The sequence below is a fragment of the Nicotiana sylvestris genome, chromosome 9 (assembly GCF_000393655.2).
Source record: "Nicotiana sylvestris chromosome 9, ASM39365v2, whole genome shotgun sequence".
NCBI classification, from domain to species: Eukaryota; Viridiplantae; Streptophyta; class Magnoliopsida; order Solanales; family Solanaceae; genus Nicotiana; species Nicotiana sylvestris.
The window spans coordinates 150,586,567-150,608,134 of record NC_091065.1 but is presented as its reverse complement, the minus strand read 5'-3'; the positions used below and the strand labels follow the sequence as shown (position 1 = coordinate 150,608,134).

The following is a 21,568-nucleotide window of genomic DNA, read 5'->3' as shown; positions in this document are numbered from 1 at the left end:
TTATGTGATCAGAAATGGATCTCTTCATGATCATAAGACTCAATTTGTTAGCCTTCATCCATTTTTTATACTTAGCCTTTTCATCAGCAGTGCTAGTAGTTGTAGGTTCAACAGGTTTCTGTTCAGTCAATGCAAAGTCCAGGTCCATCAGACCTAACACTATTTCAACATCTTGTTTCCATTTCTTGTAGTTGCTACTAGTCAAAGTTTCAATGGAATTCAACTGATTAGTCATGTTGCTAACAGCTGTATAAGCAAACAACACAAAAATTAGATAAAATTATGGGCTAGAATATATAGATCAAAAGAGTCAAAGACATCCATCAAACCCCTCCTTTGGGTAAAAGATGCAACTGTCTGCCCTTTTAAAAATCAAGGAGTCCAAGACATTCATTGCAACCTTACCTTTAGGCAAGAGATACAAAACCTACTCCCCTTATTATCCAAAGTACAAGGCATACATTGTGCCCTTCCTTTAGGTAAGAGACACAAAACCTCCTCTTACAATAACTTATCCTTAGCATTAATTTAGCGTCACTAGTATCAAAGGGAAAATCTCTAACACTAGTGTACACTTATAAAGGATAATTACATGATATATGCATTTAGAATATTTCAATGACTCAAATAAACAGACCACTTAGGTGGAAACTATCTATTAATCATAATTCTCAATCCATGTATTAAATGATCTCACATGTATATAATATTAAGAACTTTTTAGTGACTCCAAATAAATAGACCACTTTGGTGAAACTATTTATTAATCACAGTTTCTTAGTTATACATGTTAATACATGCTATAAAACACCTATAAAATTTTGATGAAAAGGAAATCGATCTATAGGTAGAAAGAACGATCGAAGTAGCAGATTAAAAGAGAATTTTGATTAAGGACATACTCTTTCTATGACTAATACCAAAAGGCTTGATCATAATTATCAAACTTCAAATCGATGGTGTTACATTAAAATAATAAAAAATATGTCAAAGGTAAAAGTTTGGACAAGACAAGAACATCATGTTGCCTTTTGTCGTCATCGAGGGTTTCACTCGCTACAATTTATGTGATATTATTATTTCAATTAATACTAATGTGAAAGGCCACACATAAAACCAGATGCTTTTTAACAAATAAAAGTCCTTCAGCCATCTTATTTTCGACGCCGCCTCTAATTCATTATCCAAAACGATCGCCGACGTTTACTGATATAACAAAAAAAATTGTTTTTTTTTAAAAAGAGAACATCGTGCCTTCATCTAGAATTAACAACAATCCTTTTCGTTTTAAACCCAAGATTAATTCTTGATCTTAATCTCTGACTATGGTGGCTCTGGTACCAACTGTAAGATAATTAAATTGTAGTCATAGCAGAGATTAAGACACAATTACACAATCAATCTAGAGTTAGAGTCTAAGGAAGCATACCATTAAACTCCATAGATTCAGCAGCGACGGCAAACGACGATTAAGCCTGAGACCAACTTCCATGATCCACTAGCTACGCACTCTCACAGCCCCGAGAACTTGACTGATGGGACGTCTACTGTTACCACGTATTCAAGAGGCAGAATACGCTAGGGTTTTTTCTAATAGCTAGGGAAAGGGGGGTTGGCCTCTATTTATAAAGAGTGTCTACCCATCACAGGCCAATAGTTATTGGGCCTCACTTATCCACACACATAATATTTAATATTAGGACTTTTATTTATCCATCACTTGGGCCACATCACTACCCTTTCAAGCTATAACCAATTAACGTAAGTCCAAATTCCAACACTACATACAAAGTTACATATTGTCTTGTAGGGGCGAATGTAGCCATATATCAATGGAGCACAAATTTATATACAAAAGTTTACTAAAATTGCAACAAATTGTAGATATGAACCAATAACTTTAAGAATATAATGAGTTCAATATTAAAAACTTTAAAGGTTGAACCCATAATTTTAACATGTTGTCATATATTCTATGCATACATGCTAATTATATCAGTCGTTTATTGTTTCATGTTGTTCACATCAGCCAAATAGGGGGATTTGAGGGGGGGAAGCAAAAAAGCGAGGCCATAATCCTGTCATGTAATGAAGCTAATTTGTACTTGCTAAAACAAAAGGCAAATAGAATAAAGACTCTAGTCGACATAGGCAGATGCATAAGTGAGCCATTATAAAACATTCTTATTAGAAGTCCCACATACGCCAAAAAATGCTCTCTACCAACTTCAGCTTGGCAGTACCTTTCTACACCATGGATCCCCCTCCGATTAAGCCAACACTCCCACCAAGACCCCCGGATAAACATAGCCAAATGGAGGTAGAAATGCCTCATCAATCCTATAAGGAAATGCTCCTGGACAAACCAGCGAGCAACCAAACAAACTACTATGAAATAGATCACCAACCAATCACAGACCTGGACAAAGGAAAACGCATTGAGGGATAAATTCCTCTCTCACAAGATGACAAAGAATGTCTTTACCTCCCATGGCGCTACTCGGTGATTATCAAAGTGTTTAAGCGAAAGATGCCTCACCACCTCCTTCGATCTAAGCTAAATGACCTATGGAAACCATCCGAACAGTTAATCTTGATTGACCTAGGGTGGGACTTCTACATAGTAAAATTTAGCCTAGAAGAAAGTATGGTTAAAGCTCTACACCTAGGACCTTGGTTCATTTCTGGAAATTTCCTATCCGTACGTAAATGGGAACCAAAGTTTGTTCCCCAAGAAGCCACTCTTACTTCTACTGCTATTTGGATCCGGCTACCTCAATTACCAACAGAGTTCTATGACCAGGATATCTTGGAGAAAGTTGGTAGGAAGTTGGGCAAACTCCTCAAGATAGACCAATGTACATCCTCTACCCTAAGGGGAAGATATGCCCGTATTTGTATCCAACTTCCTCTGGAAACCCTAGTAGAAACATCAGTAATAATAAGAGACCATAAGCAGGCTGTGATCTATGAAGGAGAGGGGACTCTATGCACCATTTGTGGCAGAATAGGACACATTGCACATGTTTGCAACTATAGGGCACCAACACCCACAACAACCCACGAACCACATGAGGATTATCAAAGGAAAGTAGTCATTTCGGAGTAAAGTGAATGAAAAACTATCACCTTCCCAAGAAGACGTAAGCATGGACAACCAAAAGCGATAAAAAAATGATGGTAAAACGAACAAGCCACAACATGCTTCACAGACGGAGGAGATACAGGTAAATATGTTCAATGCCGATTCAGTTAAATTTCTCCAAACTCAAACTCTTCGTTATAATTCAAAAACAATATTCAGCACCGAAAAAACCCAAAAGAGTCCAAATGGCCCAAACAAAAACCACACTAGCATATAAGAGCTACCCAAAAAGGGTCAAAAATTAGGCCCAAGGACACAGCCCAATATAGGTGTCAAACGAAAAGCGGGGCCAACAACTGACGACCCCACTAACCCCAATCATGAGCCCAGCTTTCAAGGGGCCTCTAGACCATCTCCCAAAACCACAATCACCACGCCTGGTGAAACACCCAATAGGGCTGCCCCCTTTACCCCAAACGGGCGCTCCACTAAGGGCACCACTGACAGCCCATTTCCCCACCCAAATACCCAAACCTATGCTTTCCCTACCAAATCTCCTGAAACGACCTCTAATGGAGAAATACCAATAGTTACCAACAACAATCGAGTGCCCTATCTGGTACCCCCTATTTCCAGATGAAAAGACCACAACTGTCACCTCCATTAGATCCCCAATTAATGAACACCCAACCCCCAAGTTCCGATGACCAGAAACCCTTCCACTGTCCAAGATGTGACACCAAAGGGTTTATTGATGGGACGATAGTCCCTTAACTTCACCCCTCTTGTTACCCAAAGTAGCAAGACAAGAAAAACAAAAATGTCAAAAGAAACACCACCGACCACCATCACCACCCTACCACCACCACCGGACCACCAACTGGCCTCCTGGTTGAAGGTTGCCTTGTAGGGGCAGGGACTCTCCTACGATTTCACCCTGGGCAACCATAGGGTGACACTGATAGTGCAAAACCCAACCCACCTAGCTAGGGTGACGGTGGAAGCATTGAACAAGGCACTAGCAGCCTTCGGACCTCTCCTATGGCAATCTATGGTCCACAACGACAGCAACTCCCCGTTAACGGACCCCCAAGCCCTCAATAACCATATTCTACAAAGCTTACAATCCTTACCTTTCTTCCCAGATCTGATGAAAGAGGGCCCAGCAGCGGAGCCGGTCTTTGTCACGATCGATCAACTAACCCAAAACAACCCATCATCTTCTACTCCAAAAAGGAAGAGCAACTCATCACCTCTTCAGAATATCCAGAAAGGAATCTCCAAAGCTCTGGAGATACACAAGAAGAAGAATGCCTCAGAAGAACCAGAAATGTTTTATGCCACACCAAGGACGGACTCACTTCTCTTGGACTCAGTGAGATCGATAGAGTTCAGCACGGAAACAAGCGAGATAGTAGTGGTGTTGTGCCCCAGAATAATGACCAAGTGTGGAATGAGCCTAGTCTCAGGCCAAACATAAGGTCCAGTGAAACCCCTCCTAAACCTAACTCCAATCCTGAGTCTAAAGAGGAAGTCCCCCCACTACAAATGCTGGGTCTGCAAGGTCCGAAGAGCCCTCACGAGGGTACTCACCAATCACCCACAGCTCCAATGATGAACTACATCATATGGAATGTTCGGGGTGGAAACAATGCCGAGTTCAAACGGCACTGTCTAGAAATGATGAAAATGCACAAGCCTGCAATGCTGGTATTGCTTGAAACAATGATGGCTGACCATCAGTCTTTAGCCCAGCAACTCCAATTCGATATGATCATCCAGTCTCCAGCAGTAGGCCGATCTGGGGGTATCGTCTTTATATGGAAAGAAGAGTTTGTCAATGTTGAAGAGGTGGCAACTACCCCCAAGGTATCCATGCAATGGTGAAGGTAAGTCCAGACCACCCTCCATGGCTATTTTTTGCTATTTATGCTAGCAATCTCTTAGTAAATAGGAAACTCCTATGGGAGCAACTAATTACAATATCAAATAGCATAAGAACAAATTGGTTTATAGGAAGAGACTTCAACGAAGTCTTAAAGGCCAGGGACAAATTTGGGGGTAACCCTATAAACCTGAGCCGCAGCAACCTATTTTGGAAATGTATAAATAAGTGTAACCTAATAGACCTAGGCTAAAAGGGAAGCAAATACACTTGGACTAATAAAAGGTACAGTAACAAAACATCTCTAATTCTGGAAAGAATAGATATGTGTTTCGCTAATGAAGGTTAGATTGAGCAGTACTCTAAAGCTATTGTATTTCACCTCCCTAGGACCCACTCAGACCACTGCCTTTTGCAAATTAACCTAGTAGGGCCTCCAATCAATAAATCTTCAAGGCCCTTCAGGTTTGAATCAATGTGGGCTAGCCACCCTTCTTTCCCCAACATCATCAATAGGGCATTCACTGACCACTCCACCCTTCTTCAATCTACTGAAAGTTTCAAGACTCTAGTAACCAAGTGGAACCAGGAGGTCTTTGGAAACATCTTCCATCAAAAGAAGAGACTCCTAGCTAGAATCTCTGGAATCCAAAAATCCCCTAGCTACCAATTCAGTAGTTACCTGTTAAACCTTGAAACTGAGCTAAATATTGAACTCAACCTAATCCTCAAAAGTGAAGAAGACTTTTGGAAACTTAAGGCTAGGATCAACTGGCTAAATGAGGGTGATGCTAACACTAGATTCTTTCACACATACACCCTCAATAGAAGAAGGAGGAATAGAATCCTCTCCCTTAAAGAAGAGAATGGATATTAGCTTCATAACCAAACAGACATCCATTCAGCTATTGTGGGCTTCTTCACTGATCTATACACAACTTCCTACACTGAAGCCCCTCTGGGAAACCACTAATCACTCTACCATGGAACCAATCATATCCCAAAGCCAAAAAGCTTTTATGGACAGACCCATTCAAGTGAGTGAGATTAAAAGGGCAGTCTTTTCCAATAAACCTTTCAAATCTCCTGGCCCAGATGGCCTCCACCTTTTCTTCTACCAAAAATATTAGGATATAGTAGGGGACTCTGTCACAAACTTCTGCTAAAAATGTTTCTCCACAAGATCCATGGATAGCACCATGAACCAAACTCTTCTGTGTCCAATCCCTAAATGCCCCCAAGCTTCAATGCTAAAAAACTTCAGACCCATTGGCCTCTGTAACACCATCTACAAGTCAGTCACAAAAATTATTGTGAACATGATAAAGTCTATCCTCCCCTACATCATTAGGCCAAGCCAAGCAAGCTTTCTATCCAATAGGAGGGCTTGTGACAATGCTAGCATTGTCCAGGAGTATATCACTCACTTCAGGAAAATGAAGGGAAAGAGTGGCAACATGATCCTAAAAATAGACCTAGAAAAGGCCTTTGATAGGCTGAAATGGTCTTTTATTAAAGACACTCTGGATGCCTTCAACTTCCCCAAGGTCTTATCCAAACTCATCATTTCATGCATCAGTACATCCTCTATTTCCATTCTTGTCAATGGGGGAAATCAGTGTCTTTCAAACCCTCAAGAGGCATCAGGCAGGGTGACCATATGTCTCCCTACCTATTCATCATGTTCATGGAAAGACTTTCTAGATCCATTGATAAGGCAGTACTACATAACCAATGGCACCCCATAAGTATAAGTAGGTCTGGACCAAAAATATCACACTTATTCTTTGCGGATGACCTTACCCTCTTTGCCAAAGCAAATGACAGGAACTGCAATACCATTCTTTCAATATTGCAGAACTTCAATAAACAATCAGGACAAAAAATAAATCTCACCAAGTCAAGAGTCCTATTTTCTTCCAACACCACTCAAGATACCCTTCAACATCGCACCAATCATCTATCCATTAGGCACACAATATCCTTTGGAAAATATCTGGGATTTCCCATTTTCCATAAAAAGCAATCAGCTGCAGACTTCTAATTTATCATTGACAACATGCAATCCAAGTTGGATGGTTGGAAAACCAAATGCCTTAACATGGCTGGAAGAACAATACTGGCCAAGACCTCTTTACATGGCATCCCAAGTCATATTATGCAATACATAAGTCTACCCATCAAAGTCACCAATCAGATTGATAGAATTCAGAGGAATTTCCTTTGGGGCACCACCCCTGAAAGAAAAAAGATGCATCTGATTAAGTGGGAGGTAGTCACTAAGACCAAGGCAGAGGGAGGGCTAGGGCTCCAAAAGGCTAGTATCAAGAACAAAGCTTCTCTCACAAACCTAGCATGGAGAGCTTATAAAAATACCAATAGTCTATGGGCTAGAGTGCTTATTCACAAATATTGCAACATGTCTAGACCTGTTAATGCATTTAGACACCCTAAACATCCAAAATCCCCAACCTGGAAGAGCATTCTACAGGGATGGGAGATATGCAACAAAGCAAGCAGATGGGTAGTCAACAAGGGGAATAGAGTTAGTTTTTTGAATGACACTTGGATCCCAAATTAGCCTGCAATCAGGCACATGATAGAAGGCATTTTAACACAAAACAACCTTCAAGCCAAGGTTAACTCAATTCACAACCTGGGCAATTGGGATACCTTAGCCTTGTCCATTAATATCCCCCTAAGTATTCTGAGCCTCCTGAACTCTGTATTCATCCCAAATGCTACAACCAAGGAGGATAATCTTATATGGGATTTGACTCCTAATGACCAATTCTCAAACAGCTCTGCTTACTCCTTCCTAAGCAGGACTACAACCAACCTCCCTGCTGGGGAAGAAGCACCCTTCAAATGGATCTGGAAGCTTCAAGCACCCAACAAAATTAAATACTTCATCTGGCTCCTGATCCATAAAAGACTCCCAACTAGGAGCTTCCTCCACTCTATTGGAATCATCTGTGTCCCCCAATGTCACTACTGTAACAATGATTAGGAAGACATTGCCCACATTTTCTTTGAATGTCCCAATGTTGTCCATTTTTGGAATGACATCATATCCAAATCCATAGGAAATACTTCAAATCACCTTGTCTTCAATAGACATCTGTGGCAATCCACATGGAACTCTCTCAAAATTGTCCCTTACAACAAATGCATCTGTTGGGACAACATCTTTCCCTTTTGTCTATGGCACATCTGGCTAACAAGAAACAACAATGTTTTCAACAATAGGAAAGAATACATCAATGGCAATAACACAATCTCAAAAGCAAAAGAGTACATGATGCTTACAAAGAATGACTCAACAAAGGTAACCCCCACCCAGAAGTTCCTACAAACTGAATACAGATAGAGCAGCAAAGGGAAACCTAAGAATAGGAGGTTCAGGGGGAATATTCAGAAACCACAATGGAGAATGGATATTGGGCTACATGGCCAATATACCCCAAGCAACAAATACAAGGGCAGAAGTCCAGGCCTCATTCGGGGTCTACAGCTAGCAGAGCAAAACAATCTAGTTCCACTGGAAATAAACACTGATTCAACAGAAACAATTAATATGCTATTGAATGACAATCTGATTTTTGACCCTCTAATTTGTGAATGCAGATCAATCATCCAAAGGATGGGCAGAGTAGTGGTGGGGCATATTTACCGGGAACAGAGTAGTTGATGCGTTGGCTAAGGAAGCAACAAAGGAGATATTTTTGAACAAATCTTTGACATTATCAGTTCCTCCGATATTTGCCAATGATGTATTTTGGGCAGACATCCTAGGAACTGAGCTAGTTAGGTCTTTTGTGGATTGTAACCTAAATACAATTATGCAAAACATTTCAACTATGGGATCTTTGAGATACCCCAGTAATGTCCCAAGTGTAGTTCCTTCTGTTAACTAGTATAAATATAATATCCATTTTACCAAAAAACAAGTGAGTCATTATACCAAAGTATGCTTCAATTGACACAATAATAAAAATAAAATAAAACTAAAAATTAATATAATCATACTTTATTAATTTAAAATTCTAGTTCACTTTTATCAAAAGATATTAATAACCCGTTTAGCCAAATTTCTAAAATCAACTTAAGAAAAATATTTTTCTCAAAAGTATTTTTTAAAAAAGCACTTTTAGAGCCTGTTTGAAAAACCACACATGAATTGGATTTGAATGTAATTGGATGTAATTATACAATTTGACATATTTGTCTCAAAAAGTAATTGCCTGGTCATCATGATATTGGATGTAATTAAACGGGGGTAATTACACTCCTCAATTCTCAAGGGAAAGGTGAGAATTGATGGTAATTACACTATGCAATTACAAGGTAATATAATTTTTTCTTTTTCATTTTTAAATATATTTAGTATTATTCTTTTACGCCATTTCTCTTATTCATATTTTTTGACCTTCCAATGTATTTTGATATAATTTTGCGACTTTTCATATTTTATTTCTTTCTTTTACAATTTTTATTTATTTTTTATTTGTTAAATACAATTCATATTTTACTAACTTTATTTTTGCTCATCAGTATAAATAATTATTAAAAAATAATACCTTCTAAATTCATGTTTATACTTTTGCAATTTAAACAATCAAACAAATCATAAATATTATACTATATTCATATGAGTTAGTAAAAAATTAAATTCATTGACTGAATTATTAGATTTTATGCTATATTTATTCTACCTATATTATTAATTATTCATATATTCTATCATGTTGGCATGACATTGTGATTTTTAAATTATTCACCAAACTTCACTATATTGGCATGACTTTGTATTACCTACATTCGACGCATTTATTAAATTATTCACAAATACTATTCGGCTGTCATAATTTTGTGCATATTCAACCGTTCACTAAATTCTACCAGGTTGGCGTGACCTTGTGTTATCTGCAATTGACCTATAAAAAAAATTATTCATCAAAATCTATCCGATTGAAATGATTTATTTGTGTCATTCAACAAAGGGTTTTTGGAATTTGCAATTTCAATTTCTATCAAACCACCTCAGGTCTGCTCAAAATAATCTCAAATTAAAAACAAAGTCTCGAAATATCAACATAAACTATGCAGTTACCAATTTAATCAAATAATACCAAATCAAGAATATCTATTTTGTCTTCTTCAACATTTTCTGATGACCAATAATGATGTTTTGAGATATTTAAAGACTAAAGTGTATATGAACTAAACATTTAAGTATGAATTATCAATATTCAAATGATTTTAATAGTATCATTATCTTCTAGTTTTTACCCTCCAAATAATAATTTTAAGCTTTCAATATTGAAGAACTATGATATTTTTGGTGAAGAAGAAGCCTATTTTGCAATAAAATTACAAAATGGAAAACAATATTTAAAGACAAACCCTTAGGGAGACACCTGGTGCAATTTTGTGACATAATAAACACAGATTATGAGTTAATTTATGTGTTACTTATGTGGAGTAGAAGATGAAATAATTAAACTCGAAAATAATTAAACCTGACATACCTAATCTCTATATTACTTATTCTTGCATAACTAACTTATGCATTACTAATACCAGCATAAAAATGACCCCTTAGTGCAACCTCAATTTACCCCCTTTAGTGTCCTTTCTCGTTCCAACTCAACACCTTTCCTCCATTAATCGGCGAGTGAATGAATACTCCTCCCTTACTTCTCTCTATATCTCTGCGGTTGTGTTTAGTATCTCTTTTTTCTTCTCACTTTTTAGCTTTATTACTTTTTTTTCTTCTTTACTATACAAAATATCTTAATTTTATACTCCATCATACCTCCATCATACTTTAAAATCATTCTATTTTAGTGTTAATATATATCATTTTTAATTTTTATAGAGCACCAACATGATAGTTTTAAATTATAGTCAAAAGGGCGCATATACGAGTAATCTTAAAATATAATAGAGGTAATTTAAATTTTCATTTTTCATAAGAAGTTTGAATATTTAAAGAGAAAAGAATCAAATTTGTTCATGTAGTACTTGAAATTTATCATATTTGCCCTTTGTTTGATTTCTATTGTTATATTATTCTTGCCATTAGGAAAATCTCTTTTTGCCCTTCACCCACTAACAGAACTTTAACGTGTCTTTCTCGAAGTATATAGACACATGGAGCCTATCCGTTGCAGTGATAAGAATAAATACGAGATAATTTGCTAATTATAAAGTTATAGTAGACAAAAATGAAATAAAAAATAAAATTGAATAACAAATTTAGACCTTTTCCTTTTTGAAATGAATTTATTGGAAGAACTTCACATTTTTTAAGTAAATTTATGCAATGAAAATTCACATTAAACAACTTATTAGCATATATAATTCTTTTTTCCTCTCCTTCTTCTTCTTCTCTCCCTTTTTTTTCATTTAAAAAAAATATTTCCTAACATGGAGAGGAAATAGTACTACCATTGACCAAATCAAAATTAGAAAGAACACACAAAGCACACAGAAATAGGAAAATTCCAATTACCTTCTCCTCCCTCTCTCTTTCTCTTCAATCCTTCAATATCAGGGAATGGGAGAGACTAGCAATTCATCAGATTTCAAAATTTTCATTCATTAATTCATTCATTACATACATAGAATATAGCTATACAGATTCATTTCACATACAAAAGTGTGTGTGTTTTTGCCTTGAGACTGGTTCAAGAATCCCTTTTTTGTTTTCCATTTAATATGGGGTTCAGCAAGTTTTGTTTTTGAGGAAAAGGAGAAAAAAGGGTCTCTGAAAATATTATCAAGATATTTAAATTTGCTGTATTTTTGGATCTAATAGTGACAACAACACCGTTGTATGATTCAAGAATCCTTATTTTATCTTCCATTTTTATGGGGTTTAGCAAGTTTTGATTTTTAGGCAAAGGGGAATAAAGGGTGTCTGAAATATTATAAAGATTGTTAAATTTGCTATATTGTTTGATCTGATGTTGACAAAAATAGCATCATTATATTTGGATTGTTTAAGGATTGAGGTGGTTGGATTGGGTGGTGACTGGTGAGAGGAATAGGGAAAGTTAAAGTGGAGAAGCAGGGAGGAAGAAGAGATGCAGCTGCACTTCTCACCTAGCATGAGAAGTATAACAATATCGAGCAGCAATAGCAATGGAGGGTTTGGTGAATTGATGAAGATCAAAGTAGCAGCTCGCCACTTCTCCTACAGAACACTATTTCATACAATACTTATCTTAGCTTTCTTGTTGCCATTTGTCTTCATTCTCACTGCTGTTGTTACCCTTGAAGGTGTCAACAAGTGCTCCTCATTTGGTACTTTAAAACTACTCTCTTTCCCATTATGATAATTTTTGGATTGAGGTATAGTTATTTTAGTTGTTGTTGTTGTTGTTGTTGATGATGATGATGATGATGTTATTTCCATTATGTTAATGTGAGCTAGATCATCCATTGACCTTGCAATTAGCTTGCTGATCCTGATGTTTTTTGCACCGTTCCTGATTCCTTTTGATTGGATTTCATGTCCTTTTCTGATTGTTGATTAGCTTAAAATTTATTAGAGTTGAATTGCAATTATGCTTTCTAGGAGTGGTTTAACCTTCGGAGACCTCTACGTTTAGAATGAGATGATTTAAATGGAGTAACGTGGTCAGTGAAGATTCATATAACCGACCCCAACTTGTTTGAGGCTGAGCCATTGTTGTTTGTAGAGCTGAATTGGGATTCCTTTTTTTTGTTGACTAATTTCATCAGCAATGTAGCCGACCTCATCTAGTTTGGGATTGAGGCACACTTCTTGTTGTTATTGTTCATCAATGACGCAGTAAAGTCATTTTTATTTTTTAGTTTGGATCGTTTTGGATGATATTGAAGTCGTGTTGATTACTTTGACATTTGGATTGTGTAAAGTATGGGGAAAGTTGAGTTCTTTCTTTCCCTAGCTTAGTCAAGTCTTCAGCTTGATGGCAAATGCACCCTTAAAAGGAAAGGATGGAGATACTCATAATAAAAACTTATTGCAGTCCTTGACATTTCTTTTTGTGTCATTTTACAAATGTTTACCATTTCAAAAGGATTATGTATGTACTTTTGTTCTTTTGGTGGCAAAGACTTGATTGGGTTCAAATCATGGATGTCTATGCGTGCAAGAGGACTGAGGGTTGTTATTTTTTTTTTTTGGTTTGTGGTATTTCTTAGAGTCTAGAAAAAGGTGGTTTCTGGCACATGTAGCCTAAGTATCTGCTCATTGCATCGACTGATCTTGTCTTTCAGTTTCTCTTGGATGTCTTTGAATGCTATTTTTTCTGTTCTGTAGTGAAGAAAAAGAAGAAGCTTTTCCTGGTCAGATTCTTTTGGGGTTTGGGACCCACATTAAAGTACCAGTGTGTGTAAGAATCCTGTTTGGTCTGTGTTGTTGGATTTAGTTATGATGCTTGTTCTTGCTGCTTCTTTTGGTTGCTCAATTTTACTTCTGTATAGTTAAATCACAGCGCCACCTTTCACTGTTACAATTTAACTAACATCGTGACAAACCTTAACTTCATTCTTTATTCATTGATATATTCAGATTGTTTAGGCAGACGATTGGGACCAAAGCTTCTTGGACGTACTGATGATTCTAAGGTAAATAAACTTCCCTCTGTATCATTTGTTGCTGGTTTGTAGTGCCAATGATTTTCAATCCTGTATTAAGCATTTATCTAGTAATGCAGAATACATTTCCTTAATCCAAGCCTTTATCGTTCATTGCTATTTCAGCAGAGGTTGGTTAAGGATTTTGTTAAGATCCTCAATCAAGTGAATTCTGAAGAAGTGCCAGCTGGCCTGAAGCTCCCAGAGTCTTATAGTCAACTTGTTTCTGAAATGAAAAATAACAAGTACAGTGCAAAAGAATTTGCTTTGATGCTGAAGGGAATGGTATGTGCAAATAACTGTTCTTCTCCATTTTTCAATTGTTCGTGACTTCATGTTCAATTGATTTATTAACTTGGCCTGTTCATTTGGCTTTATGACACACTTGCCTCCAGTCCCCACTTTGTTTTTGAGTGGCACAATATTTGCGGAGAATCCCTTCTTCTTGTTAGGCATGGGTTTGTTGTTCTTGTGATTGAGCAAAATGATTCATATTGTTATCTTCATTTTCATGCTTCGTGATGATTCGTGTTGTTATCTCCCTTTGTTCAATGAGCTTGTGAATCACTTTTAGGTTGATGTTTAGTATTGTTTCCTTTAATGCTTTTGTATGCATTGTGATGAAGTGTATGTACCTCATAGCTCATTTTTGCTTCATCTAATAATTTACTATTTTGCAGATGGATAGATCTGAAAGGGAGATCAGGGAATCAAAATTTGCGGAGCTCATGAATAAACACTTTGCTGCAAGTGCAGTTCCAAAAGGCATTCACTGTCTTTCGCTGCGGTTGACTGATGAGTACTCATCTAATGCTCATGCACGCAGACAGTTGCCTTCGCCAGAACTACTCCCTCTGCTTTCTGAGAAGTTGTTGCACCATTTTGTATTGTCAACTGATAATATCCTAGCTGCTTCAGTTGTGGTCAATTCTGCTGTGCGGTCATCTCTAAAGCCTGAAAAAATTGTTTTCCACGTCATCACTGACAAGAAAACATATGCAGGGATGCACTCCTGGTTTGCTCTGAATCCTGTCTCTCCCGCTATTGTGGAAGTTAGAGGTATTCATCAGTTTGACTGGTTAACCAGAGAAAATATTCCAGTGCTTGAAGCAGTTGAGGGCCATTATGGTATTCGGAAATACTACCATGGAAATCATGTACTAGGGGCCAATCTCAGTGATACTAGTCCACGATCTTTTGCCTCAAAACTACAGGCTAGAAGTCCAAAATATATTTCCTTGCTCAATCATATTCGAATATATTTGCCAGAGGTAACACTTTGTCTGACATTATTGCCTTCTATTTTTGCGATGGAATTTGAAGGATGAAATAGTGAAGTCCAAAAGCCTTACATCCTTTCCTCTCACTGGCATATGTACATATGTACTCTATTGGGTGAACCCTGGTTTTGGTCTAATCCACCCACGACATTTGAGGCTTAATTAACCTTTTATTTTATTTTTGTTTATCTGTTATAGACACATGACTGGAGCTTGTAGAACTTCAGTTTAATGCTTATCCAAATTATAGTGCTAAAGGGTACAGATTTTTGTGCTCCACAAATCATTCACATTTCATGTGCAGTATGCAGCTAATAGGATTGGATTTTCTAAGTTTTGTATAGAACTACATTACACATGTAACCTAGCAATTTCAAGGCTTATTCCAGATTCGATCCCGAAGCAGTATGGACAAACAATATCAGCCCCAGATCTGAATTTGTTGTTGAGCCAATATCTTAATTTTATGTTGTGAAATGCTATTTTGAAATGCCCCCTAATACTACAAATGCTGCAGCCAGTGACACTTTTCTTTTTGCCTTTTTCTCCTTGCTGTTAGCAAGTTTTATTATTTAATTCTTTCACGTAATTCCCACCTCTAGTTTGTGTAGATATACGGTTCTTTTTCCCAATACTAATCTGAGATTCTATATGCAGCTCTTCCCAAACCTTGATAAAGTGGTTTTCTTGGATGATGATGTTGTAATTCAGCGCGACTTGTCTCCATTGTGGGACATTGACCTTAAGGGAAAGGTGAATGGAGCTATTGAGACCTGTAAAGGAGAAGATGAGTGGGTGATGTCAAAGAGATTCAGAAACTACTTTAACTTTTCTCATCCTCTCATAGCAAAACATTTGAACCCTGAAGAGTGTGCATGGGCTTATGGGATGAACGTCTTTGACTTACATGCATGGAGAAAGACAAATATAAGAGACACTTACCATTCATGGCTTAAAGAGGTAGTCCGATCCCGCATGCTTAATGATATTTAACTAATTTTCCAATTTGACATACAAACCAATAAGTGAATGCTTAATGAACGTCTTTGGATTAGTTTTCTAATCATGCAATAGATGTAGTTATTTAGCATTCAATGAATTGACTTTTTTCATTTCTTGTATGCTTCTTGCTTATGTATCTTGTCTAATTTGTGACTTATTCAGCTTTTCCTCCTGAAATTTTCTTCTCGATAACACTAACACGTGCTAATTCAGCATTCACTTCTTGGTTTGTATGCTTTTAAATTTACTATTCTACTTTCCTGTTTTACGTTAGAACTTTTTTTTTTAAATTAATAGGTTTAAAAGCTGTAATTTTTATGTTCAAGAGTTCTTTGTTGTTTGTAATTGTCGCTGTCTTTAACTATTGAAGATACAAGCTGCATGAAAGCAGGACATGGAATCTTCGCATTGCATATCACCCCCCTAACGGGGTTGGTGTATACTTAGATTTGGGTGATTGGACTATCTTGTATTATAAATATCTTAATTCTTGTAAAGAATAGTAAGCATGTGCTATAAATTGACATTCTTGACCTCTTTATCTTTTGTAGAATCTAAAATCAAAATTGACAATGTGGAAGCTTGGAACACTACCTCCTGCTTTGATCGCATTCAAAGGTCACGTTCACCCCATTGACCCTTCATGGCACATGCTTGGCTTGGGCTATCAGAATAAGTCCAACATTGAGGACGTAAAGAAGGCTGCTGTAATTCATTACAATGGCCAGTCCAAACCTTGGCTCGAGTTAGGCTTTGAGCATCTCCGTCCTTTTTGGACCAAGTATGTAGACTACTCGAACGATTTTATTAAGAATTGCCACATATTGGAGTAATCAATGGATTATACTTCAAGGACAAAACACAAAGCAGGAATCCGAATGAACCTTTTTGGCTAGGAAACTTCAAGATCCAATTAAAAGGAGATTCTTAGACTGGCTGAATTTGGTCAGGTATATTCAGGTTATCGGATTTGCTGCTTTGGCTCACTTCTATGAAGAGAACCTGCATTTCTAGCATTGGTATAAGATTCATTCTTTCAGTCTGTAAGAAGTTCATCTATTTTCGTTGAGCGGAGAAAAAGGACATTCTTTTTGGCCTCTTAGCTGGGGTGTAGCTTATTGTCACTATTGTTTAGGGGGCAGAAAATGCTACTCATTTGCCATTGGTGATAGGAGCTGATATGAGAAGAAAAACTAGGATGCAGGCCATGTTGAAAAGCTCCTACTTTGGCCCCCTTAGATTTAGAGTTAATTCTTTTATCTTAAAATATTGAATCTTTTTCTTTATATTGTTGTCATCACCCACATTTCAACTTCTATTACTTGATTTAATTATCTCTATCATATTAGACTTTATGGAGATTTTTGTCATAATGTCCCACATAGTGGGGAACTACTTTGTACTTGTATGAGTAAAAATGGCGTGTGGTAGCCACTATTGAAGGTGATATTTATTTTTTATCCAGCAATTCTAATGTTGAGCAAAAATAGTCACTGCTCTATTAAAATTAATATGAAAAAACATTTTTATCCTTTCTTCCATTGTTTTTCTTCTCAAACTCTCGCTTCTTTCTCTCAAATTCGATGCAGAAACATTTATCATTCGTAAGTTTGTGAAAATGATGATAAACGTCGGACAGAACTTAGAAGCGCAAAAGCATTAATAAAAATTCATAATTTCTTTCTTTGTTCTTTTCGAATGTCCTTATCATTGTTCTTTTATCATTAATTTAATTTTTGTTAACTCGTCAACGTACCAAACAAGAAATTGTAGGATGATTTGGTTGTTACTCTCTGAAATTGTACTCTTATTTTCTTTAGATTTGTAATTCTTTCAATTTTATTTATTGGAACAATCAATAGCAAACTACGATGATTCTGGAAGAATTTTGTGCACTTCATTTGACATCAATCTTATATGTAGATTGCAATTATTATTATTATTATTATTATTATTATTATTATTATTATTATTATTATTATTATTATTATTATTTTGTGAAAAGATACAAATAACGTTTGGTTTTCTGCTACGTTATGGATCCTGAACTTATAGTTACAAGTTCAGAAGTTAAGGACAATTGGTCCTGAACTTCGAGTTTCAAGTTCAAAAGTTAAGGACACTTGATCCTGAACTTACAGTTACAAGTTCAAAAGTTAAGGACAATAGGTCCCGAACATAGGCTAAGAAGCCCAAAAGTTAAGGACAATAGGTCCTGAACTTACAGTTACAAGTTCAAAAGTTAAGGACAATAGGTCCTGAAGTCCTGAACTTAGATTAATAAGCTCAAAAGTTAAGGACAATAGGTCATGAACTTAGGCTAGAAGCCCAAAAGTTAAGGACAATAGGTCTTGAAGTCCTGAACTTAGACTAACAAGCTCAAAAGTTAAGGACACTCGGTCCTGAACTTACAATTACAAGTTCAAAAGTTAAGGACATGTAGTCTTGAAGTCCTGAAGTTAAGTTCAAAAGTTAAGGACATGTAGTCCTGAACTTAGAGTTACAAGTTCAAAAGTTAAGGACATTAGTCCTAAAGTCCTAAAGTTAAGTTCAAAAGTTAAGGACATGAGCAGAAGGGTATTTTCGTCCGGGCAGTTAAAGTTTATTAAAGTAGTGGCTAAAGATTAAAGACATTTTAAATAGTGGCTTAAAAGTAAATACATGTGTTATTAGTGGCTAACCGTGCACTTCCCCCGTTCATGAGATGCAATTGCTATATGCAGAAATTCTTTTATGTACCAAGTTTTCCACTTACATACCTTTACCTGTATTCAAGTGCTTGAGTTTAAGTTCTCACTGTAAAAAATGTGTATGCAATCATGTGAAATTACAAGGCAATTACGAGAAAAATTCTATGACAAGTAGTACAAACTGAACCGAAAAACCGCACCAAACCGAAAAGTCAAACTAAACTGATTAAAAAATCCGACTAGGTTTGGTTTGGTATTGAATAAAAAAAACCAAAGTAAACCGACATATAAATATATAATTTTTTATATATTTTTAAGACTTTATATAGAATTTTCCTTACAAAAATTCTAGAAATATTTGGGATTTTCTTATGGATGTAATATTTAGGCCTCATTTGTTTGCACTTAATGGAGATCTGAATCTTAATCATTCAGATCTCACACATTAAGTGTGTTTGTTTAAAGTCTGAATCTTAATTATTCAAATCTTAATCATTAAGTGTGTTTGTTTTTTTTACTTCATAACTACTTAATGAGTCTGAATAGGTCTGTATGATTAAGATCTATTACAGAGACTTAATTTCATTAAGATGCTATCACATATTCATTATTAACTACCGCCACTGCCTACCATTATCAACTACCGCCACGCCACCACCACCACCATACTCAACCACCACCACCACTATTACCACCACCACCATACTCAACCACCACCACCACCATACTCAATCATAGTCGCCATCATTATCGACCATCACCATCCACCATCCTCACCACTCTGACCATCATCATTCTCACCTACAGTCAATACTTATCCACCTCAACTATCACAACCAACCACTCCACCACTATTAACAACCACAGCGGACACCACCCATCATTATAACCTACCACCACCTTCCTCAATCACAAACCACCACCCGCCATGATTAACTAACACCACCCACCACCACCATCCTCAATCATAATCGTCACCACTACCAAATATTACTAGCTACTAGCATGAACCACCATCATCAACCAAAACTACCACCAACCACCGCCTCTAGTCGGTATTCACCCGTTAGCCATCACCAACAATAACTATCATATTTTAAAAAACTATATATTTTATTGATAGAATATTAGATTAGTTAGTATTTTTTGAATTTTATGTTTATTATTTTTTAAATAAAGATAAATTTTATGCATTCAGATGTTAAAAATCAAACAATCTTAATTTTTAGTATTCAGATCTTAATACACATTTTAATATATTCAGATGTGTATTCAGATTCAGATGTCTTATTCTTAATACACATCTTGATATTCAGATGTGTATTCAGATTCAGACGTCTTAATCTTAAAGAAAACAAATGAAGCCTTAATAGAATATGAAGTATTCCATTTTTATTAACCTTAAGTAATGAGTTATATGATCGCTTTCTTATCAAGTGCTACTGAAATGCGTTAATCTTTTTTTTTTCTTCCATCTTCATATGTCAATATTTATTAAATTCTTATATATTTTTCGAATTTGAAGTGGTATTTCGACAATCTAAAATTAAATATAACATATCATTAATTAGGTATCATATTGGTTTATATGTTTAATTAGTAAATTCATTTAACCTTGAAAGTATACATAAAAAAAAATTATTGTAAGACTACTAAAAAAATAACTATCATGTGTTATTAACAAAATTCTCTCGTAAAATTATTTTAATAGATCATATGTTTGTCAATTTTTACAAAACATATATTTACTTATAAAAATAATTAACAAAGTAATATTGAAATAATATTCATGTAACAAAAATCCGAAAAAACCGACAAAATCGAACCGATCCATATCGATATAGTTGGTTTGGTTTAGTTTTAATAAAAATCGAACCAACCCAGTCCATGTACACTCCTAATGACGAACATTAATAAAATGGTACTCCCTCCGGTCTATTTTAAGTGCTTTTTGGCTCTTTTCACACATATTAAGGAATTCACCGTTCATCATTAATTAATAATGAAATTGACCATATTAACCTTAATTTGCTCATTGAAAATAGAGTAAATATCCTAAAATCTGCCTAAACTATCACCTTTTTGTAAGTTTCCTACTTAAACTATCGTCTGCCCCCAAAACCCCCTCGAACTATATCATTCTTCGTATTAAAACCCCTTTGCTGCTTATGTGACGTATTGTGTGTAACAACTCGTGAAAGAGAGCGTGAAGGCTAGAAAAATCCATCAAAATGGCTCACATAGCAGTGTCTAACTGCTAATTAGCCTTTATTTTTTCTAAAATTTTGTATGTTGTATTTTTATTTTTCTCATTTTTTTATATTTCATTCTTCTTCTTCTTCTTCTTCTTCTTCATTCTTTCACCTTTCTTCTCTATTTTTTCACCTTTCTCCTCCATTTCTCCATCTGGTTTAATCTGAAATTCTTCCTCTCTCGTTATTGAATTCTCTTCAAGCTTTTAAAAAATATTTGCAGAACAAGATATATGAGAACAATAGAGTTTTCAGTATGCAAGAGAGATAACCCACATAAAAATTCTATTATATATTTAAAAAGTACACTCGCCTATTTCCTTCGTGCAACTCTTTCTTCTGTACTCAAGTGGAAAAGAGTGGATGAAGTTGGTGACTGTATTTTATTTCGGTAGGATGCGGAAGACTTAGAACTGACAGGAAATACCAACAATAAGAGAGAACAAATGGCAAACAATAGTGAACCGATTTTATATTAAACAACCCAAATTAAATACTTTGCAGAAAGAAGACAATCACTGTCTTAACGGAAATAACCCAATAACCCAAATCAAGGGTTATTAGGAACAAATGAAAGTCAGAACAAAGCTAAATGGAAAAGATTGCTAGTAAGAGAAAGAGAAGCCATTATCGAAAGATTGGAGAGAGAGGGGGATTTTAGTACTTAATATTTTTTGCCCTACACCTCCTATATATTTTAATCGGGTGAATAATATGTACCTATTTAATAGATTGGGATAAAT

The 21,568-nt window shown here is 35.9% G+C and overlaps 2 protein-coding genes across 3 annotated transcripts; both read left to right on the top strand.

Moving 5' to 3' along the window:
- Positions 1-2,530: 2,530 nt before the first annotated feature.
- On the top strand, positions 2,531-3,109 carry LOC138878405 (uncharacterized). The gene has a single exon (XM_070158082.1). The coding sequence runs from the start codon at positions 2,531-2,533 to the stop codon at positions 3,107-3,109; it is 579 nt and encodes a 192-aa protein (XP_070014183.1).
- An 8,333-nt stretch (positions 3,110-11,442) lies between these two features.
- Positions 11,443-17,330, top strand: LOC104237209 (probable galacturonosyltransferase 13). Of its 2 annotated transcripts, none has more exons than XM_009791316.2 (6): positions 11,443-12,281; positions 13,537-13,592; positions 13,728-13,886; positions 14,282-14,872; positions 15,539-15,841; positions 16,435-17,330. In XM_009791316.2, the coding sequence occupies exons 1-6, from the start codon at positions 12,062-12,064 to the stop codon at positions 16,714-16,716; spliced, it is 1,611 nt and encodes a 536-aa protein (XP_009789618.1). In that variant the 5' UTR covers positions 11,443-12,061; the 3' UTR covers positions 16,717-17,330. The 2 variants fall into 2 exon arrangements, with proteins under 2 accessions (XP_009789618.1, XP_009789619.1); XM_009791317.2 differs by having other exon boundaries at positions 11,564-12,281; positions 13,731-13,886.
- Positions 17,331-21,568: the final 4,238 nt, after the last annotated feature.